At 37.5% G+C, this 23,091-nt stretch overlaps 1 protein-coding gene across 5 annotated transcripts in view; it reads left to right on the forward strand.

The window, feature by feature from the left end:
• The first annotated feature begins 1,360 nt into the window (after positions 1–1,360).
• Positions 1,361–23,091, forward strand: part of pde1ca (phosphodiesterase 1C, calmodulin-dependent a) — a 76,913-nt gene continuing 55,182 nt past the window's right edge. For all 5 annotated transcript variants that reach the window (XM_053494573.1, XM_053494567.1, XM_053494568.1 and 2 more), the window contains exons 1-3: positions 1,361–1,445; positions 6,621–6,671; positions 8,026–8,191. In XM_053494573.1, the coding sequence (XP_053350548.1) occupies positions 1,361–1,445; positions 6,621–6,671; positions 8,026–8,191 (302 nt within the window). The remainder of the gene's footprint in view (positions 1,446–6,620; positions 6,672–8,025; positions 8,192–23,091) is intronic.

Raw genomic sequence — 23,091 nt, forward strand, 5'->3', positions numbered from 1 at the left:
GTAATCAAAGCGTACATTTAATAAAATACTGTGTTGTTCTCATTAGAGCTGGTTTTTCATTGTTTATCTACATAAAACTGACATTCTGTGAAGAGTTGTTTTCACATTGCCTCCATTTTCAAAAGTAATTGGAGAGATGCTAATTATGAAAGCTCAGAAAAAGATGCAGAATATCAGACAAGACACTGTCTGATATTTACATGGTTATGTAAACATGAACAGAGTTGCTGCGAGTCCTAAAGTCAACTCCTTGAAATTTCTTTTCATTTTAATGAATCATTATGAGTACTGTACATGTTATGACTTATTAAGTAATTACAGTGCTATTAGGAAAATGAGTTATACAGTTGATCTGACCAGGACTTACAACTTTCAAGAAAGACCAATGTGTCTTCACAACTTCATTTGAAGTAACATAGCGTCATTGAAGTACCCATTGTTTCCAAAATAGTGCTGCAGTAATTATAGCTTTGTGAAGTGCCATGTGAACTGGTCTGTAAGGGAACACTGATGAAGGATCATTTCGGTAATTATGTGCAATGGACTCACACTGTTCTGAAACTACTTCACAGAATGACACCTAGTATAATATCAAAGCTTTCTCCCTCTCATACCCCTTTTTTTGGTGTTACTTAAACCCCCTCAGATCCATTAGCCCTAATGTGCTGTGAGGATGAGTAAATATTTTTGTGAAACATCAACTGGGGAATTATATTGTAGCCGTTTCATTAAAACAGATGCGCGGATGCATGATTCTCACATTAGCTTACTGCACATGCATAAACACACTCATGTGTACCCACTCACAACATGTTGATCTTACAGTGACTATATTGTATTAGACATTAATGGAGTTATAAAACAGCACAGCTGAGTTAAGTTGTCAGGCACTAAAGTCAAAATTACAAGTGGTAAAGTGTTCAGACTCAAGTGAGTGTTTTAATGAACAAGGTGGAGAGAATGTTATCGTGCGCTTTGAGAGCTGAGAAGTGGGGAGGATCCCAGAAAGGGAGGGTAAGTGAGTAGGAGAGAGAGAGAGAGAGAGAGACAGAGAGACAGAGAGAGAGAGAGAGAAGGAGTTCTGTGTCAGTGTTTCTCTGTGCACTGCCAAATGATCAGGCCTGGGATGCGGTCAGGCATTTAGAGCTCTCATAGGGGTATTGCAGAGGGGGCAGCCCAAATGCACCCCAAAACTTCTGATTCTTCATTCTGACCTTTTATTAAACACAAACTCACCACGAGTTCTTTTGGACCAAGAGTGCAAGTTGTTCATACTCTTCAAACCTGCACCACTTGCATCTTCAGGGGAAACCTTCACAAGACCAGCAACGACAAGTAAAGAAACATCTTTTAAAACAAGATGACCGAGCCAAGCTCCAAAAAACAAGGATTTAAAAAATGCAGAAGTGCCACGTTCAGCATTGATGGGTTCAGCTTTACAATCGGTAAGAGTGGAAGGAACAGTGTGGGCTTGTGGGTGTGTAACATAACTTCTTCTTTCTATTGCATTACTGGCTGTTTGCAGTGTGGGCTGCATAGTGGAGTTACCTGTTTGCAGTTGAGAATAGTAATTATTTCTGATATTGGTGCATTTTGAGATTGGAAATATATATATAAAAAAGAAAGAGATCAATGGAAATGTTCAAAGAAGTCTTTTTGTGTTAATGTATTGGTAAATTAATGAATTAAATAGGACCCTACATTGTGAAAATTAATACAGTGAATGCATATGAGGGGTTGAGTGCCTCTCCTAAAATACTTATAAAAGTAATGCTATTTAAATGTTTTCCTAATATAATTTAAAAGCATGCTAACCACTAATGCTTTTTAAATGTTTTTTTTTTCCCTCAATGGATCTGATGATAACACTTTACCTTTTTTTCTTTTGAATGTTTAAGATTTCTCATACTCATGATGAACAGAATTAGATTACATAATAGCTCTGTTTTATGTAAAATGACTCACAGTATCTTGCATTTGTATGGAAGCAGCCACAGAACAATACAGGCGAATTGGCAAAATGACATGACAGTTGTTTTCAGAGAGCATGCAATGGTGGTAATTACAGCCTTACAAAGGTCAAGTGGCACCGCTTATATTACAGTCAACAATCAGTTTTTCAACAGGGAGCAAAAAAGCTGTGCGTGATTTTGCCAAGTTTTACACCCAAACAGTATAGCCATCATTTACTGTATGAGCCTTGATGGAGTGCAGATGTGCTCTTCAGCAGATAAGACACTTCCTCTAAGGACCTTCCTGTGCCATCCAGTTACCTTTGTGATTAATGTCTCCATGGCCACCAAAGAATGGGGAGGGGGTGACGTCAACAATGCACAGTGATTTCTGACGCTTTGTAACAAACAAATCATGAAGGCTCATCCCCTGACATACATTTATGTGTGTGTATGGAAGGGGGAGAGGTGTTACCTGGCAGAGAGCTCATTAGAGTGCTTGTTGCCTAATCAACATCAGGTACGCAAGGTCACTAAAGAGATATTTAGGGGGGGAAATGGGCTGGAGGAGGAGAGTAGAATGTGTGTCTGTTCCTCAGTGGGAGATCCTCGGTCGTCATGTCATTACTGGAGTAGTCTCAGTAGCTGGGGGAATCATTATCACTAATGAAGTGGCCTTTTCCTACTCCTGAGGACACACACATTGGACATGGTACAGAATCTGCCTGCTGACTGAGCTAAAGGAGTCCTCTTCTGAAGACCACTGATCCCCTCTTTATTATCCATCTGCTACAATTAAGTGCATGTCCCTGCTTACCAGTGTGGTAGTTCAGTCTCTCTTTGTCCTTTCCTATATGCACTATATATACTGTACATACAGTACACACACACACACACACACACACACACACACACACACACACACACACACACACACACACAGTATATATACATAAACACACTTGCTGGAACACATATACCCCTGCTTATTCATCTAATCAGCCAATTAAGTGGCTGCAGCTCTTAATTGTAAAAGAGTCAAATTCTTTAGTGTAAGTTCATGTCAAGAAGAATACCACAAGAATAGGGAAAAATGTAATCTCAGTGTCTTGAACATGGCCATGTTTTTAGCGCAGCAGGCTTTCCTTTACTGTACACTAAATGCTATTGAGAAAAAAACCCTGAGTGGCAGCTTTGCAGGTGGAAACCCCTTACTGATGAGGAAGGAGAATAGCATGACTAGCTTGGGCTGATGTTAACTTTAACATCTCTTTACAAGAGTATCACAAGTTTATTTTTGGTCGGTGCATTCCAGTCACCTACTAGACTGGAGTGTGGAAAAGAAATATCATGTTTAAAGTTTGTACGATTTAAACAATCAACAACACAATTTACTTACCATTTCAGTGTGGATTAGACACTTTTAATGGTTTTTAACTCTTTACAACCCATAAAAATATAGCTGCTTGATACAAATGAGACAGTAAACATTAGTGCTGGCCATGATTTACAGCCCTACTGATTACAGTGCATAAAATCAGTTCCTGGGATTGTGCATTACACTGCTGCCACATGATTAGCTGATTGGGTAATTGCAACACCGTGCAGGTGTACAAGTTTTCCTCTTAAAGTGGATCGCTCATTCAGAGTATAGAATTTAGCTTTGTGCAGGTCACATAACTAGTTTCACTAAGTTTTCCTATTATACTGATTTAAGACCATCTTCATTACTTCCCTATAAACAAATATTATTATTTGAGATTTGTGCTACTTAACACCTATGAACAGAAAGGCTTGCCTATAACCAGCAAATGCAGCAGGACCTGAAAGAAAAGTACACATCACACTGACACAGAGTACATGTCCACTGAACTGTTGACAGCCTGCAGACCTGTGTGGGCTTAAATGATAACTCATCTTAGTGTTCTTTCTCAGAGACAAGTCAGTTCCCTCAGCTTAAAATCCACAGAGGCCACTTACTGATGTTCTCTTATTTTCCATCATGACACCCACCCACACACACACATCTCTCCCTAGAGCCTGTCTTCACAATCCAACAATAATTTCCCTTCACCTTTACCTTCTGAAAAGTCCCAAAGGACATGTTGGAAAAATGAACAAGATGCTGCCTGTATCACAGCACTTTCATTTTATCCCATTCACTAGTGACAGCATAACCAATGTTAAACTAGAATTTCTTTCCTTTGAAAAAACATATGTTGCAGTGACTAAAAAGTATTAGGAATACATTTGTCATGTATTATAGTTCTCCCTGTGCACAAAACAGGTGATGCCACTAATTAGTTGAAGCCTGTCTGCCTGAAAATTGTGGATAAAACAAATACTGTATGCATCATGACTTTTACTTTCTATTCTAAAACTATTGAATTTTCAGGTGAATTGTACGCTCAGGTGTGCCAAATTTCTGTATATGCAATCAATTCATATATTAATATATCTGAACAATTTATTCATATATTCCTAAATATATTATTATATTATTATTATTATAAATATGTTCATATATATATATATACACACACACATACACACAGTGGAACTTCATTCTGGAAGTGGGCTCGTATTCCAAAACACTCGTAAATCAAAGCAAATTTTCCCATAAGAACTAATGGAAAGTCAATTATGTATCAATTAATTATGCAAACTGGCGGCCCAGTGGTGTAGTGGTTAGCACTGTCGCCTTGCACCTCCAGGGTCTGGGTTTGATTCCCGACCAATCTTGATTCCTGTCTCTGTGTGCATGGAGTTTTCATGTTCTCCCCGTGCTTGGTGGGTTTCCTCCAGGTACTATGGTTTCCTCCCATAGTCCAAAGATATGCAGGTTAGGCTAATTTGTATTCCAAAATTGCCTATAGTCTGTGAATGGGTGTGTAAGTGTGTGTGTGCCCTGTGATGGATTGGCACCCTGTCCAGGATGTACCCTGCCTCGTGCCCTAAGCCTGCTGGGATAGGCTTCAGGTCCCCGTGACCCTGAATACAGGATAAAGCGGTATAGAAGATGAGTGAGTGAGTGAGCAATTATGGAAACTCAATCATTATCTGGGGGGGAGAGTGTGTGTAAAGGAGCATGGTGTCAAATTTCAAACTTTATGGACTGAACTATAAGATGTACTGTTAGTGTGCACAATTATTGCCAAAGTGTCTCAGTGATATGTAAGTTGGGCTCTGGTCTGTACAGTTACAGACATGATTGCAATGGATTTAGGCACAATTATTCCTTAAAAAACTAAATATGTTACGTTAAATCACTCCTGACTAGAATTACAATGATTCTCAACCATAAACAGTGCTGTAACCAGTCCTGATAAGCCTTACAACGCACGGGCTGTTTTCTCTTTGATGCCATCTGGAAGTGAGAAAATAAGCAGATTAAGCAATGATCGATGCAACCAGACCAAGACTGTTACACTAAAGGAAGCATCACTATATTTCCATGCTACTGTACAAAAAAGACAATAGAATTTTATTCCACAATTTAATTAATTAGTTTTAAAACAAACAAACAAACAACAACTTAGCAGTGTACCCTTAATTGGTGAGCGGATTTGATGCAAATTCTATAATGTGTAGATGCAATAGCACTGGCATATGGTACAGTATATTATAAACAGAAATACTGCCATATGAAATTAAAAATTTTTGCAGCACAAAAAATGTGGATCGACCCTCCTATTTTTTTTTTTTTTTCAGTCCTGCAACCCTAGTGGCTGAATATGGGGTTTACCCCTGTGCCACCAATGGCCACAAATACACCTCATAATAAACTCAGTAAAAATCCTTTACAAGATGAGCTATAATACCCATATGTTGGCAAACAACACAGCTTAAGCCAATAAGATTGATGGACATGTGTGTGTGTGTGTGTGTGAGAGAGAGAGAGAGAGACGGGAATGGAACCTGGATCCTGGAGGTGCAAAGAGACAGTGCTAACCACCACACCACCGTGCTCCCCTGAGTAGTTCTATTTAAATATAAATTTTTTTTAGAGTCCATAAAAACTAGTTGTATAGGTAAGGTGAATATCACATTTAACAAAATTAGCATGCCCTAGGGTAGCATGGTGGTGTAGCGGTTAGCTCTGAGACCTGCCTCTGGTCGGTGTGAAATATGCTTGTTCTCCTTCAATCCAAAAAGTAACTGCAATTTCCAAATTGACCATTGCGTGTGTGTGTGTGTGTGTGTGTGTATGTGTGCATTGCACATAAGACTTGTACATGTAGGAATGTTTGAACTATGATGTGTTTTTTTAAGGATTTGGTGTGTAAGTTGTTAACTGATGTTCCTAAACATTTTATTCCAATGTAAGCAGAGCTACCAATCTACTAAAATCCACCGGGCAGGAGTAGTTCAGTGGTTAAGATGTTGGAAGGTCATGATTTCCCACTGTTGGTCAAGTCCCTTAATTTTCAACTGCTTATATTTAATTAAATTATTGTAAGTTGCTCTGGATAAGGATATCTTCCAACTGACATAAAATCTGTTGACAAGTTTTTGAAATCATTTTCTAAAAAAATAAATAAATAAACAATAAAAAATAAAGGCCATAATATATCTAAAGGAACTTACACATACATTTGTGCATATTGTCCATGTGCAGTATATGCTTTACTGTATATGCTATCATTCTCTAACTCTTTTCTACTGCAGTTGCAAATGAAGCAGGAGAAAGTCACGCCAGGCCCCTGGCTCGCTTTGCACGTGAGTGTCTATACCATAACAGACTAAATATCATATTATTAATCACTATGGTACAAACAATGCCATAACAGGGTGAACCTCAACATGTGGATGTACTGATAAGCTATGTGTTGGTGAAACAAAACAAATATTTCTGGAATGTGTTGAAAAATAGTCAACTTTTAAGAGTTTACATATTTGCTTCTTATCAGGCCACTGCACAATACATTCAGTGTCACTGATTGAAACAATATGACCTGTCAACTATTCCATACATAGCAATGCAAGAGGCTATAATAACCTGTATATACAGCTCTGGCAAAAAAAATAATAGACCACTGCAATTCACTTCAGAAAACTTCTGGAATGTCATCAAGAGGAAGATGGATGGTCACAAAGTATCAAGTAAAGCTGAATCAAAGAGCTGTTTGCTGTTTTACAAAAAGAGTGGTATAAAGTTACGCAACAGCGTCAAAATGTGAAAAACTAATGGAGAGCATGTCAAAATGCATAAAAGCTGTAATTGCAAATCGGGGTAATTCCACTAAATACTGATTCCTTAACCTTATTTGGCCAAAGCATTAACACAATTTGTTTACAATAATTTGAATTTAATTTTATTTAATTTATTAAAGCAAATACTGCATGATCTTGGGTTATTTTTGTGTTGTGATGCCATTTCCTTTAAATATACTCTCTAAATAACAATAATTATATTTTAAATTTTACAAAAATAGTGTCAGCAGTTCACAAAAAAATTAACAAAACTGTTCATTTCACCACTACATGCACCTGTAGGAAAAAAAAACCATAAGAAACTGATTATTTTGCTGTAGTCTCCTATTTTCCCCCAGAGCTGTATATATGCATTTTAAGTGGTAATGTAATATTCACTAACTTTTTGTCTATACCCGGCTAAATACATAATGCACATTGAAAGGTTTCACTATGTATATGTGTAGCAAGTACTGTGGGCTAGATGGCAGCAGTAGCCCACCTCATAATTTAAAATGAAAAGGCACAGGCAGTAGTTCCAGAGAGAGAGAGAGAGAGAGAGAGAGAGAAAGTATTGGAGTAGCAGGTCTCCTGGCCCAGATTAAACAGCAGCGGGGGAGGGTATTAATCTACAACTTCATTCGTTGTCCTTGAGTCTTTGTAGTTTCTTTCTTTCTTTATTGTTGATAGGTGTTACATACTGCAAGTAAACAAACAAGTGCAGTTTTTTTTTCTTCAAGTGTTTGGTTTTGATTGCTTTGGCTTTGCAAACCACACATTTGTATATATCATGTCTAAAATTTAATTTCTTTTAATTTATTATTATTAATTCTAAATCTTTATTGTACCTTCCTGACCCTATACCCTTTGATAATGACAGGCTCTAAGTCCCAAAATGCCCTGTGGAATGCTATAACAGCAGGTATTGGTATAAGGGACAAAGACAAGAGAGGGATATTAATTGACCCACGCAGTCCTGAGGAGATCCTTGCTGATGAGTTGCCTGCTGTTGACAGTCCTGATGCCATGGAGAAGACTGCAATCAGGTTTGGGAGATGTTATTGTCTTTTATTCTTGTTCATGTTCTTTTATGTCAAAGACACCCATTGTTTCAAACCTGACTTGTCAGAATGACTCATGTTGATAAGTCAAGTTATGATATTTACACCTGATTTCTTTAAGTGCGGCCTCTTTAGATATGGTCCCAGGAGGAAAAAAGGCTCTCCACTTTCCACGAGGCTGTTGTGGGTCAATGTACATATGACACTGAGAATGCTAGGATTATAGCGATCGAAGGGCACTGTTTGTGAAATCACTGAATGTTTGCATGTGTGAACGTCTCTCTATAAGTGCTTAGAGCTTAGTGGAGCTGGCAGGTGTTGATTGGTGGGTTTTGACTGAACAGATCAATAAGACTTTAAGTCCATATGAGCAAGACCTGATTGCTGTGTATGCTCTATGGTTACTCTCTACTCTAGGTTGCTTCGAGTGTGCTTCATTGACAAAAATTCTCAAAGTGAAACAATAATTGCCTTTTAATACATCTTTGTCTTGGTTACAATGAGCACTGCTCATAGTACTGTAAATCCAACCTCCTTTCTGCAACCACAAGCCCCTCTCACCCTATGGTGATTATGCAATTTATAGTCGCCACAGCCAACCACTGACAAATGCTTCACCTACCTCCACCTCTGTTCATTGTATGCTATCTACATAATAACTTTGTTTATGTTTAGAAGCTCTGGGTTTATGTGTATTTTTTTCAAGGGTGTTTTAAATGCATGCCCTGACCACTAAATATACTGTACAGTACTAGTCCACACATGCAGTGTGCAGTATGTGAACGAATAACATGTGTCACATTTAATACAGACATTTACTATAAAAATGTAAAAGTTGGTAAAACACCAGTTATGTTGGGTTTTCTGGATATTTATAAAATATTTTTTTAATGGCAGAAATCTTTTTTTTTCTTTTCAAAACCATCCTTAATCGTATTCATTAAAGCCCTGAAAAAAATCCAGCACATACAGTAAAAATATGCAGTGGTATATCATAGGAAATTGCATGTACAAATAAAATGTATTTACAAATTAATATGTAGTTTACCCCTACACTGTACTATACTACAGCATATAATATACATTATATAATAGTGCAATATAATGATGCAGTCAATGACTATAATGAATGTTAAATAATAGATCCCTCTTGCTAAAGATAGGCTGTCTGATAGCATCTGTATATTTCACCAATTCTTTCTTTACTTTTTGGTAATATTCATTACTCTGGCTAATGAATGCAGCTAAAAATATGGAATTGTGTAGCATGGTGAGAAAGAACTGTTTTGAACTGTTTTGAACAGTAACCACTGTTTATGCCTGGCTAGCTTTAAGCTGTTCCATGAACCAACCTACTGTACAAGCTGGTGTTCCTCAGTAAGGGAATTGTGTTTAATCATCTTTAAGTCCCTCAAGCCAGCATGTTCCAGTGTTTGTTTAGTACAAATTCGGTAAATGTTTCAAGGTGATATTTTAATCCATTTCTCACTCAACGTGCACAGATTTTAAAGGTATTTGTCTATATTCCAATCTCTGACACCATATAACCCAGATTTCAGAGTCAGCCAGACAATATTTGTCCAGCATCCAGTGTCTTGACTTATTGACAGTCCTGGCATGCAGAGTTAGCCTGCATATTGTGATGCATCTATGTATAGGGAATGTGTGTTCTCACTCTGTGAGAAGCAGAAGAGTAAAGTATAAAAACACACACACACATACATTTGGCATTGCACTTGGAATGAAGTACAACATGGTTAGTTGAGAAAGTAAATGTTTGTTCTTGATGCAGCTCAGGCAACAAGAGGAACATATGGAACAAACATCATTGCAACAAATATTTGATTTGAATTCAATTAAATTGTATTTTTATAACAGACATTGTCACAGAGCAGCATTCTAGGGTTAAGATATGCTAGAAAATATAACCTAATGTGTGTGTGTGTGTGTGTGTGTGTGTTCATATGTGAGAGATTAATATTTAAATATTGCAGATGAAATGGCGTGCAGTATTTCTGTGACTAAAAGATGCATTGAAAGCTTAATTATTTTCATGACCTTTCCAGCTCTTCTGGTGACTAAAAAACACTTTCACACACTAAAAATGTATCTTTTCGGCTCTTGTGAGAGAATTTTTTTTTTTTTTTACCATACCAGGAATGAGGACAACTGTTTAGACCTTTAAAAGTGAAGGTTAAGCTTATTTCATCCATGCACTTCGATTGCTAAGTGTTGAAATACAATAAAGAGACTAAATAAAAATTGGAATAGAAATAGACATTTAACACCATCGCAAAATGCAGGACATATCTAATTTTTAATTCTGCTTTTGCAACACTATTTAAATATTTTATAAGGCTGGTTACCTTACTTCATAGACAGCAGCTACAATTATCCTTTTCATTGTGTCTTCATCGTGTTCCTTAAAAAGTTATGTGTTCTATTGTATTTTATAAAAAAATAACAAAATCTCCTAATTTAATAATGGTATAATATTATTATTCATAGCACAATCATATTTCTCATTATTACAAGTTGATAAAAGGAAGTAAGAAATCCCTTTGTGAGTAATCTTGAATTTCCCCATCATGCATATAGTATCTGTCTCTCTGGAACCTGTCTGCAGTTCTAATGCAGTTGTTTTTCAGTAGACAGTAGTGGATGATCCAGGGGGAAGATCATCATCAATCAGTCTAAGTGAGACAATAAAGGGATACACATGAGAGACAGGTTTCTGGCTGCCTGCAACACAATGGCATTAGTTCTGACGTCAATGTGCCACTCGGCTTGCTATAAATACCCGGCCATAAACAGCGCTCCAGTGAACTCTATAATGTTCTATTAGCACTTCATTGTGCATGTGGAGGCACTTGTGAAGGGACGCTTGGGAGCAGGCATGCCTTACTGAAGAGCAGTACAGTGAACGTAAGAAGGAGAAAAGCAGCTAGTTTGTAGGTGATAGGGCTAAGTCCTTTCATTACTACCACTAGCTTCACTGCAAAGCGGAGAAGCATGATCTGTGCGATGAATATTTTGTTTTGCCCTCCCTTTTGTAATATAACATAACTCTGTGGTTCCAAACAGCATGGTTAAAAGAATGCTATACAACCATGGTCTCTTAGGTTGTAACCTCAGTACACACAGTCAAACATCATTTACACAGTAAAAGCATCTCAGTAAGAACATACACAAATGTCACATCATCAGGGACCCAAAGCTTGTCTTTCAGTGCAATGAAAAGATGAAAGAGGCCATTGGGGGCTGTGGGATTTTACCCCAATACATTTGTATGTTCTAGATAGAACTTAGAGATAGAGAACAAGAAGCAGCTCGGAAGGGAAAAAAAAGCTGTAAAGATGAGGACTTAACCAGGGGATTGCATTCATGAAGACACTGTCAGGAAGCCAGACGACCTTTCTCAGAATGTCTATATGGGAATGGTGATGTCACACCACAGACACTGCTATTCAATAGAAAAGTGAGACAAGACTACAGTATCTTGTAATAAGGCAAATGTGAATTTTCATTTTGGGATTTAGATATATTTTGATTATATATTTTGATTATATATTATATTTTGATATATTTTGATTTACTGTAAGTTCAGCCATCCTTTTATTTTATAAACCAAGGTCATTAAACAGAATGTACAAAAAAAAATCACGCACTCCAAGATTTAATTCAATCACCTTTAGTTTTGATTACAGCAAACAATGTGATTGCCAGTTCTTGTGTAAAAACTATTCTTCTCCGTTTATTTATTATTCACAGTTTAAGTCCTCGAATATGCTTGTGCTATCATGAAAAAAAAACTCCATTAATGTAATAACCTGGTCATTCAGTATAATGTCATTTTGTTGCCACCTGACCGGACCAACTGGAGCAGTGCAGTGGCCGCTAAGCATGATGGGTGCATTGTTCATATACATACCTTTTAAACCTGATGCACACATTCAGCCATGATTTCTTCAACAAAGTACAGTTCAACAGTTCAACACAATCCTTTTAGGTTTTGATAATGTGTTGAAGGATTCTTAACCCAGTCCAAGCATAAGTTTTATGCAGCCCAATAATTTGACACTTCTGAACTAATAACTTTTAAAAATTTATCTATTTCGACCAGGGTTAGCTCAGTGGTTAAGGCATTGGACTACGGTTCGGAAGATCCCAGGTTCAAAACCACCAAATTGCCACTGTTGCCACTTAACCCCCAACTGCTCAGATGTGTAATGAGATAAAAATGTAAGTCGCTCTGGATAAATGCCTACTGTAAATGTATTTTATTACAGTAGACATGAATGTATGCTTTTAAGGCTTTTCAGTCAAAATATATATTTGAACCTTGTGAAAATATATCTAAGCTTTTATGGACCACCTCAATAATCTGAAAAAGAAAGTTATGAAAATTGGCACTGTTTTGGTTTCAGATTTCTTCTACACATTATTGAGGCCTTTGATAAAAGCTATGGTATAATTTCATTGGCATCTGTGTTTGTTTGTTTTTTCCCCAAAAAAGTTCAAATGCCATTTTTATCTTACATGATCCAATTGATTTTTTACTATTTCAAATGGCTATCAGTAGAATGATCTCTTTTGCTTGAACTCCTTATGCAGAGAAAACCCAGAGCTTTTTCCCAACATGTGTTGCAGTGGAACTACTTAGATGTGATGCGTTAGACAGTCTTTGGGTTTTGAATGCTCATCTGAATCAGCACTATTTGAGGCTTTCTCTCTTGTAGTAGAGGGATTGGTTGTTGCCTCAAAGTTTCTATGGTGCATTTACTTTTGGCATTTGCACATCATATAAAGGAATAGGACATCCTGTCAGTTCTTTAAGATAACACTGCTGTGCTGTGGCAGTATTCAGTATATTAGAAGCATTGGCCATGCAGACAGATGTTGTCTTGAGATAAGACACCGTGTTATTGTATTGCAATGCAGGGGAACTGGAGAGGAAAAAAAATATATATTAAAAAATCGTGTATATAGAAATACTCATAACAACATGGTGTCAAAATAGAGCCAGAATAGTCTTTCAGTAAGTTAGGGCTGTCATTACCAGGCAGCTATCATTCCTCCAGATAGCTCTTTTTGCTAACTTATGGATGATTTGACCTTTGCTTTTTCTCCCCACTTCCCAATTTGAAGGCACTCAAATCTTCAGCAGAAGCACATAAATGTTCACACAGGTGGGTGTAACATTCTCATTTCATCCAAATGGCTTGGCGTTAATGTGCTTGCTCTCTGTGGCTTTTCTTTTGATTATCGTCTTTCTCTCTCTTAGTGGAACCTTTTGCCTGATAGGACTGTAGCAGGCCAGGCTTATTTTAGTGGAGAAACCTAATTTTCCAGTTGACTGCCACCCTCCTGGGGAAAATGAGCAGAGGGAAACCAGAGGTTTGAATTGAGTGAGCGTGTAAAGGCCAGGCCTACTCACAGGGACAGAGCATACAGCCAGACCACGTCACTAAATTGCTAAACCAATATAGTGCACTGGCTAGAATTTGGATATGGATTTAATCCAAGTGGAAGACATATTAGAGAGCTTACCGGAGGATTATACTAATAGCCTTCTTCCTTGCTCTTTAGACTATTGAGATTATGATAAAATTTGCATAAATTAATGATATATTACAATTTACTTCTGTCTACTATGTATTTTACACAATTCTAATTGTGATATTCTATAATATGAGCTGTGCATAGAAGCACAATAATTCTTAATGCTTCCATTTGTGTGCCAGATAAGGTTTTCAGGCTTTTAGTAATGAGATTCTTTTTGATTAATACTGTACCTTGTATACCAAGAATGGCAATACAATGTATATAACCTGATCATCCTTAACACCACTAACAACATAAAGCCAATTATCTAAAAGCCACTAACAGGTGACATTAATTATCTCATTACAGTGGCACCTGTCAGGTGGAGGGATATATAAGACAGAAAGTGAACAGTCACTTCTCCAAGCTGATGTGTTAAAGAAGAAAAAATGGGCAAATGTAAGGTTTAGTGACTTTGACAAGAGCTTTTCTTTACGGAGCAATGAAAAAAGGGAATCTTTTCTGAGGACACAATGTGGAAGGCCAAGCTCATGCGCACTGCTTACCTGTGGAAAATAAGGCACAATGATGTATTAAGTTAAGGATGCAACCCAGAAGAGGCAGTATGATGATCTGGGCAATGTTCTGCTGGGTTATATGCATGTCTGTTACTTTGAAACATGCACATAACATTGCTGCAGACCACATACAGACCTCCGTTGCAATAGTATTCCGTAAAAGCAGTGGATCCAAGTCACAAAAAAATGGTCAGGAATAGGACAACACAAGTCTATTTCATGGGGACCCCTTGTTGTAACCTTTTTGCTCTTTTTACTCTTCATCATTTCTAAGAACACATGACCCCAAAGTCTTGTTCATTTTTATCAGTGAGAACACAATCATGAACACATTACACAAAACACACTCAGATCTTCAGACCCAAGGCCACTGGAAACAGAGGTCTTGAGAACAGTACTCAGTGCTGTCTGTCACCCTGAAATCTCTCTGTGTATCCTTTTCCTTACACAGACATAGCTGATAAAGTAGGAAGGCACATGAGTGCATTGTTCCTGACTTTTTTTTCTCGGAATATCAATAATGTTAGGAATTGTGCAGAGAAGACCTTGTGTTGTCCATGCATGCCTTGATAGGTTAGATGTTTTGGCAGCACAACAGGGACCTACACAGTATTGGCAGGCCATTTTAATGTTATGAGTGATTGGTGTATAGTGATTGTGTATTTCCTAGTCTTTGAAATATACTGTTTAGCTATTGTTTTAAACATTCAAGCATTAGTCATGCTCAACCTTCTGTTATTCGGTGATAAACTTTTCAACAATTCTTTTAGATAAACCTTTGTGATTCACATACTGTGAAACCTGAGCACTAATGGTCACTGTGTAACCTCTGGCTTCAATAATGACCTCAATTAAAGATCAGTCTGATACCCCTCTTTGCTCGAGATCAAGCCACTTTAGGTTCAGAATTAAATTGAAACCAGTCTGAAGTGTGTGTGCGTGTGTGTGCGTGTGTGTGTGTGTGTGTGTGTGTGTGTTTGTGAACATTCTTTCTTCATTGTTTGGACAATTGAGCATTCACAGCCTGTTTTTCACTTGCCAGTGGTTGAAAATCAAAAATCAATTGGTTGGCTTTCTCGGGTTGTTCTCAGTCTCAGAGTGCATTTAACTATCCACTTGATGCATCAATGCTGGTCAAAGCACAACCATTTACCTACATAAATGTAATGCCACCATAATAGCCATGCATGTGATTGGGCCTGGTGAAAATCTCCCCTGTTAAAATACACATATATAAGCCCAGACCTGTTTATCATTATAAACATTTGCTCTGATCTGTTGCTTAATTAATTTGGTGATACAGTAGATTCCTGGCGAAAACATCACCTCATTAGCATGACTGCCAAGGTCCTTCAAAGGTGGAGTGAGATGATTCGTGATTTAAATGAACAAGGACAAAGTGTCCTCGTCAACATCTCATTCTATTGGACAAACACAGTGGCGGGGGGTTATCACTGACCAGATCATCTATTGACAGAAACAGCACAAGCAAGGCCATTCACACAGCAGCAGCCTAAAAGAAACAGCACGGTGCTCAAAACAGAGGTGGACGGATGGAAGGCGAGTGCTAAAGCAGCATGCAATCACTGAGAAAACTACAGAGAGTCTATGAGGTCATGCAGATAGAAAGTGGTGGAAACCTACATAAACTACTCTTAGTATTTATAAATCCTGGGATGGGATGAGATAAAATGAGATCTATGACTTAAATTTTCTGTTATGCTCTTGCCTAATTATTTTCTGCAGTAATAGTTGTTCTTTAATAGCTTCCTTCCTGTTTAAAATGTATTATAAGGTTATTTCAGGCAGATGAATTAGCCACAAGCCACTGGTTCATTGTGAGGTCCAGCATACATACAAACCCACGTCTAAGAGTGATATTCTTAGTTTAGTCAATTGTAGCCCCTTCACATATGGAAGGTTTAATGAAGTAGGTGAAATCATCCACAGGTGAAAAAACCTACACAGACACAAGAAGAACACAAGAAACTCCCCAGTAACCTAACAGTTACCTGATAACTGTTAACTCCAGATTAAACTAGGAGCTTGGAGCTCTGCACTGATAATACAGCCTTACCATATCTGTGTTTTTCCCCCTATCCTTTAAGTAAATGCTTTACAAATATTTTGCTGGTTAGCAAACTAAAGACTTAATGAACTGTCTGTGAAAAGTTAAGGATATAACTCAACGTGATGCATAAGTGTCAATCATATTAATGACTGGACATAGCCTGTTAGTGAGCATGAAACAGTTTGTCACTCAATGTGACTGTGTTTACTTAAACTTTGTGCAGTGATGGTGGGTTGTGATATCAGACTGATGAGGTGAAATCTAATATCTGTTAATAGAATGACAGTGAACTTATTCAGATTGATCAATGCATTATATTTTAAGGTCTTATACATCAACTGCATAATAACCATTATGTGAACAACTATTACAAGCAAATGGTAGACAGAAAAGTTATTAGCCTTTTATACAAACCAAAAACACTTGTTATTGTGTCGTCTGTCTTTTTGTGTAATTTATACTTTACCTGGACATTGTGTACTCAATCTACTTTTATTTTCAAGGGATGATAGATTAAATGATACATGAATTTAGAGACTGTATTTCACAATCACTACTGATGATCTGTTAGTGTGTAAATGACGAGTTGATCCCAGGGGTGTTTCACATGGCTGTCTTTAATTGGCCAATCTGAGAGTGGCATTCAAGTCAAACTGGTTCTTTCGATTATGTAGAACAGCAGAAGTTACTTATGGAAGTAAAAACTACCATTCTTTATTTCTCTATAATCCCCTGATACACAAATGCAGTGTTTTACTATCATCAAGGTAGAAAGTTTTCTCACTAACTTGGAGCCATGATTGGACTGCCTGTCTTATGTTTGAAACGCTGGCCTCTCAGGAACTCCTTTAATGGCTCAAACATTGTGTGGAAATGATTTTGAGTGAGATCAGGACTATATGCGGTGATCATGAATGATTCTCACAGACAGATGCGTCTCTTAAACAAACTGACCATTGTTTTTTTAAGAGTCAGGTATTCCATTGAATGTTTACAAGAGCGATTTCAGTGGGCTCGGAGCCACCTGGGTTGGGGTCATCATTCATAGACACATGGCTTTATTTAGAACTTTTTCAGCATCGTTTCATTATACCATTCTGTTACTTTTGGTAGTGCTGTTGCTTTTGATTTCATAAATATGATTTGAATAATTTCCTTAAAGATATGTATTAACAGCAAATAATCTCATATGGGTGCAAAAAAATAAAAACTAAAACCTTATATTGATGTCTTTTTGTTACTGAACAAACAATTGTGCTTGGCCAGGCCATTATACCAGCCACCCCAAACTATGTACATTGTTTTTGTTTTGCTGGGTCTAGTATGATGATTAGCACACATACAACATGACATGACAACTGCGTTATCTCACACACTTCCAGTGGAGTAAAAGAGGTGTCAAAACTGTAATGGCTTGGGCGTAGTGGTAAAGCGCTCGCCCTATCATCCGGAGAGCGCTGGTTCGAACCCAGGGTGATGCTGTTTTCCTCTCACAGCCGGAGGCCTAAAGAGAGCTGATTGGCCGAGCTCTCTCAGGGGGGAGGGATGAGAGGTACTTGCGCTCCCACATTAATCACGGCTCTACAGCCAATCAGGGGCGTCTGTGAGCTCACGCACGCACGCGGAAGGAGCGGCTAGCGCTTTCCTCCGAGTGTTTTACTCCGGCCCTAACGGTGCATGAGCAAACAGTTCGAAAAGATGCGGTTGGCTGGCGTCACGCGGTTCGAAGGAAACACGTGATAGTCTTCGGCCCTCCCGACTGAATGGTGGTTATTGTGTCGGTGACGGGGAGGAAATTATTATTATTTTTTAATCCAAAAAAATTATTATTAAAAAATATAAAACTGTAATGGCTTCAATAATTTATTGAAAAAAAACATATTAGAGAATACTGGAGTGAAGCATATTTATTTCTGTGCCAGATTTTTAATAAATGAACTAGGTTTGCTTCTAAAAGTATTTATTATAGCCTTATTTATCTTCAGTTATCCTAAATGACCTTGGCTATGCTCTGCTAAATCTGTCAACAGGGATGTCAGTCATCCGTGAAAATTCAAACCACTGAAAGGCACACAGTGAAATGAGGGCAATTAATCACTTGTTAGAGATATCATCATCCTTTCTTTTCGAAGGCTTTGTTCATCTTCTAATTGTTTTGTATAGGGGACCCCGGAGAGTATTCAGTTCCCCTGACCTACACGCAAAAGAGACAAGTCGTTGTGGGATTCAAGAATTTTGACACTCAATATGCCCCAGCTCTTTTTACACATCCAAAACATGCAGCTCTGAACTGGCTGCTGCCATTTGGGTAGGATTAAAAATTCAATAATACATGAGCTTGCTTGATCGTAATTAGCTTGTCCAGTTGATTTTTTTTGTTTTTTTTGTTGTTTTTTTTGTTGTTTTTTTTACTTCCTTGGATTCTATCATTCCATCAGGATTGCATGGGTTAGGACAAGCAGACCAGGTTTTATCAGTATTTAAAATGCTAGTCATGAAACAGACCAAGGCACATATAATCACATAGTAATTCTAATGCTGTACATTGGGCAGACAGAGATGTTGGTTATCTTTTTTAATGCATGGAAAAGCCATACTCCTGTAGCAAATAGCAAAGTACATTATTCAGTTATTGTGATTGTTTATTTTATGGTTTGATTTTGATAAATGCTGTGTTACGTTATGGTGTTGCTACAGTATTTGCTTGCACTGATAGCATAACTGATTAGAATTTCCCTTCATAATAGTTGTGTTTTGGTTGCAGTCAGTGGGCAATATAAATTATTTTTAATAAACAGAGAATGTTTGGCTGCAGCATAGATTTCTGATTAGGCAGACCAGAGACTGGTAGATTAAATATGCCATTGCTGTTTATTAATAATGCACAGATGCTGTATTTCTTTTCTCCCCACCCTCTTTATTTCTTTGTATGTGCATTAGTCACCCTTTTTAAAGAGCACAGGGCTATACATAGATGTGGAGATATCCAGGCACCATTCAGCTAAAATTGCTTCTGTATGCTGAATTGATAGGACTATTGGACTGGTCAGTGTCTGGCATCCTCCCAGAGGAAGTGCTTGTACAGATGCTCTGTTTTTCTGTTTGTGTGTGTATGTGTATGTGTGTGTGTGTGTGTGTGTGTGTGTGTGTGTGTGTGTACACGCAGTGAGGTATGTCAACATTCCCAGTCCCCAGTGGACCACAGAGAAAGCCACCAGAACACCACTGGTCAAAAGAAATAAGACCACATCCATTCAGTTCTTTTACCGATTCTTTTATTGCTTTCAGTCTCTTTCATTAGCAAACTACAGTATTCAATAAAATTTTATTAATTCCTTGCCATTGCTATAATTGTGTGTTTATGTCCTACAGCTTTATTTGTAAGAAATGTTGGGTTTAGTTATTTTATTTAGTAAATTGTTGTATGTTTTTTTCTGCATTGGCCCTGAAGTATGAAACACAACCACTTTTCACAAAGCACAAAAACATTTCCTGAAACACAACCACGTTTCCTGACACATAACCACATTTCACAAAATGCGCAGACGTTTCACAAAACCCAACCACATTTCACAAAACACAACCACATTTCAAAATTATGGAAAAGGTAGGGTACCTAGTTTGAAACTGTTGAAGATATTGAACAAACTACAGGATATTTCAATTAAGGATTTTAATTTGAAACATGCTGTCAACACCCCATAATATTAACATGTGCCTTTAAACTTGAAAAACATGCTTGAAACCAAGACAACTTAGGAGACAAGGCAGCTACTCTTCCACAAGTGACATTAGAAGAACCAGATTCAAAAGCTCCTTTTAATGTAATTAACCCAAATCAGACTTAAATCAGAGTTCCTTCAAAAAGAAAGGTTGCTATGGTTTTCATGGAATAAATATATGTCAATAATATGCTAATTTTTCTCACGATGAGCCACTCAGCCACAAAAGTTCATCACTACAGCAGCTATGCTGGCCAGTGTAACTCTGACTTGTCTTGGGTTCTGTCCAATTAGAAACAAGAACGGGGTCCCGACCTCTCTTGTAATGTTGAAACTTGATTGTGGTTCGTAAATTTTTTGTGCGTGTTTAGAAAAAGTCATTTGAGGTTTGCTTGTCAGAACCATTGTACTTTTCTCTTGATAATGAGAAATGTTTTATTATATGGAGTTTTGTGCCAAAGATTTCATTAAAGGTTTTCATGATATACTGCAGGTCATTGGGTACTCAAATGTTCAATGTATTATAAAACAAGTTTGGAATGTATTTACCCTATCCCGCATGCTTTACATAGTTAAACTTGCAGTATTGTCTGCAAACTGTGGTCTGGTGATATGATTTGCAACAAAAAGATTTGTGGGAAAATTTGTATTCATGTTTTCTTTTAGAGAAACAAAGTAGAGAGGAGACTGAAAAAAAGGTCAGTGGTGTTTAACAAAACACTTTTAACATGCAACCAAAAAAAAAAAAACTCAGTCAGAATCCAAGAGAACAGGCAAAAAGTCAGTCAATCAACTGACTGGGCTGGACAAAGTTAAGAAACGGCAACAAAATCGCAACCTTAGGCTCAAGGCTCAGTAACGTACTAGATATTACTCACAGGAATGTATATTTCACAAAGCATTTGTTCCTGAGTTCTATTTTTACTGTAGTGTGATGGTAGGATTGGTTTCAGTTGTGTCCCTTTAGTTCTCCAAAGGGAACATTGAAACAGTGTGTTGGGAGCTGTAGTCCTAGCAGCTGTTTTATGCTTTTATTGCCTGATGCAAATAGAAGACAAAAACAAACTTTTAAAACTGTTATGATGTATAAAGAGAAAAAAACACACATTTTAAATCCAATACACACTGATCAATTTTAAACACTGCTTTTCTGTTTGTCAAGTTGTCATGTCACAACTGACAAACCTTTTTATTTTCTATAATGCATGTTGAAAACCATCATGGAATGGGAAAAAAAATCACAGTATGCTTTTAAATGCTCAGCCTCCCTGGATTACAAATGCTGGAATAACTGCAATGGCAGTAACAGAGTGTAAATGGTCTTTTACTTGGCCATAAAATTGTCCAAAAACCCACTGAATGCATTTAGCTCCCCACGGCAGCCAGTGTTTTGCTCAGGTGGTAGTTTTGCTTAATTGAACATGTGACAGAAATGAACTTTTTTGACTCATTGACTTTAATATGAAACGCAGCCACTTAGTTTCATGGAATACCCAAACTGTGGATGTTCAAAGTATGTAAAGGAAGGATATGTATTGGTTTTCAAATTAAACATTTTTATAGACATGCTTGTGTGCCAGAGAAAAATTGTGTTGTGTTGCCTTTTTTCTAAAAGTTGTATAAGCCTAGACATCCTCAGGTGCACCAACATGTTAATGTCTTAACAAGGCCTAATAATTTCACAGGGCCCTTTTTGCCTACTATTATCAAAAAAGTGTTACAACCAACCCTGGATGGCAGCCACAGTGTTGTAGACCGAGGGGTTCCACTCCCCATTTTACATTACATTTTACAAGTGTGTTGGAAAACTGGTCTCCTGTCGTTAATCGAATTGCACGCTGCTCAAGCCCTCAATCTGAATCTCATTTCAATTGATTTGCCTCAGTCACCCTTTTTACCTCTTAGATAAGCCACAAGGACTGTAGAAACTGCAAGCATGCACGTACACACACACGCACGCACACACACTCATGTGCATCAGAGATGACAGGGTTAATAGTAATCTCCTGTCTGAGGAGGAGGAAATGACATTAGAAGAGTTACACATGTTTTCCATTCTACAGTTAGAAATGATTGTCATACTGAAATTTTCCAAACGGTGCTCTCCTGTCGTCTCAAAACATTCCATCACCATCATGATGAACTCTCATGCCTAGCTCACTAAAGTGGAGAAAGATGAAAGGGAACAGAGCGACTTGGAAAGTAAGGAAAGAGAGAGATAGACAGAATTATAAAGAGAAAGACAGTGGGTTAGAAGTGATAGAAGGGAAGTGAGTTCGTGTGACAGTTGAAATAAAAGTGCTCTATTTGTTCATGGATCAGGGTTGTATCCCCCACTTTACATCTGCTAATTGAAAAGGGACAGGCTGAGTCATCCAGAAAAAAAGAAAGAAAGCCTGTGTGTTTGTTTGTGTGTGTGTGTGTGTGTGTGTGTGTGTGCTTGCAGACAGGAAGTGGGTGTTTTTTGATTATATGTGACTTTCAGTGCTGGTTTTGCACAGATGCAGTTCTCTAGTGTAATCAGAGTCTGGGTTTTAACTTGGATGGTGAGAAAAAAAGTGTACTTGTTTTCTGGACGATTTACTAAAATAGTCTGTGGAGATATACATCTTTCCGATGAGAAAAAGTGAAATGTCAAGTTTGTTTGTCTTTAATTAATAAAAAACACGTTAGTGTGAGTGCATATAGTTTAGCATTTAGCGTTTGAAACCTTGAACGTACCACAAATCACCATGGTTTTAGACTTTAAGTTTTATTAAGTGGACGTGGCTCAACATTTTTATTTACAAATTGAAGAATTCCCTATTAACCCGAAAAATGTTAGTAAATGTTTGTCTTAATTTCAAAATAAAACTCAAGGAGCATTTAAAAAGGAAACATGTTGAGGGTTTTTGTATGATACAACCCAAGTGACAGAAATTACTCAATGAAAACCTGAAGGCTAGATTTATTGACACCAGCTTTTAACCA

This window comes from Clarias gariepinus, chromosome 4 (genome assembly GCF_024256425.1).
Source record: "Clarias gariepinus isolate MV-2021 ecotype Netherlands chromosome 4, CGAR_prim_01v2, whole genome shotgun sequence".
Lineage (NCBI taxonomy): Eukaryota > Metazoa > Chordata > Actinopteri > Siluriformes > Clariidae > Clarias > Clarias gariepinus.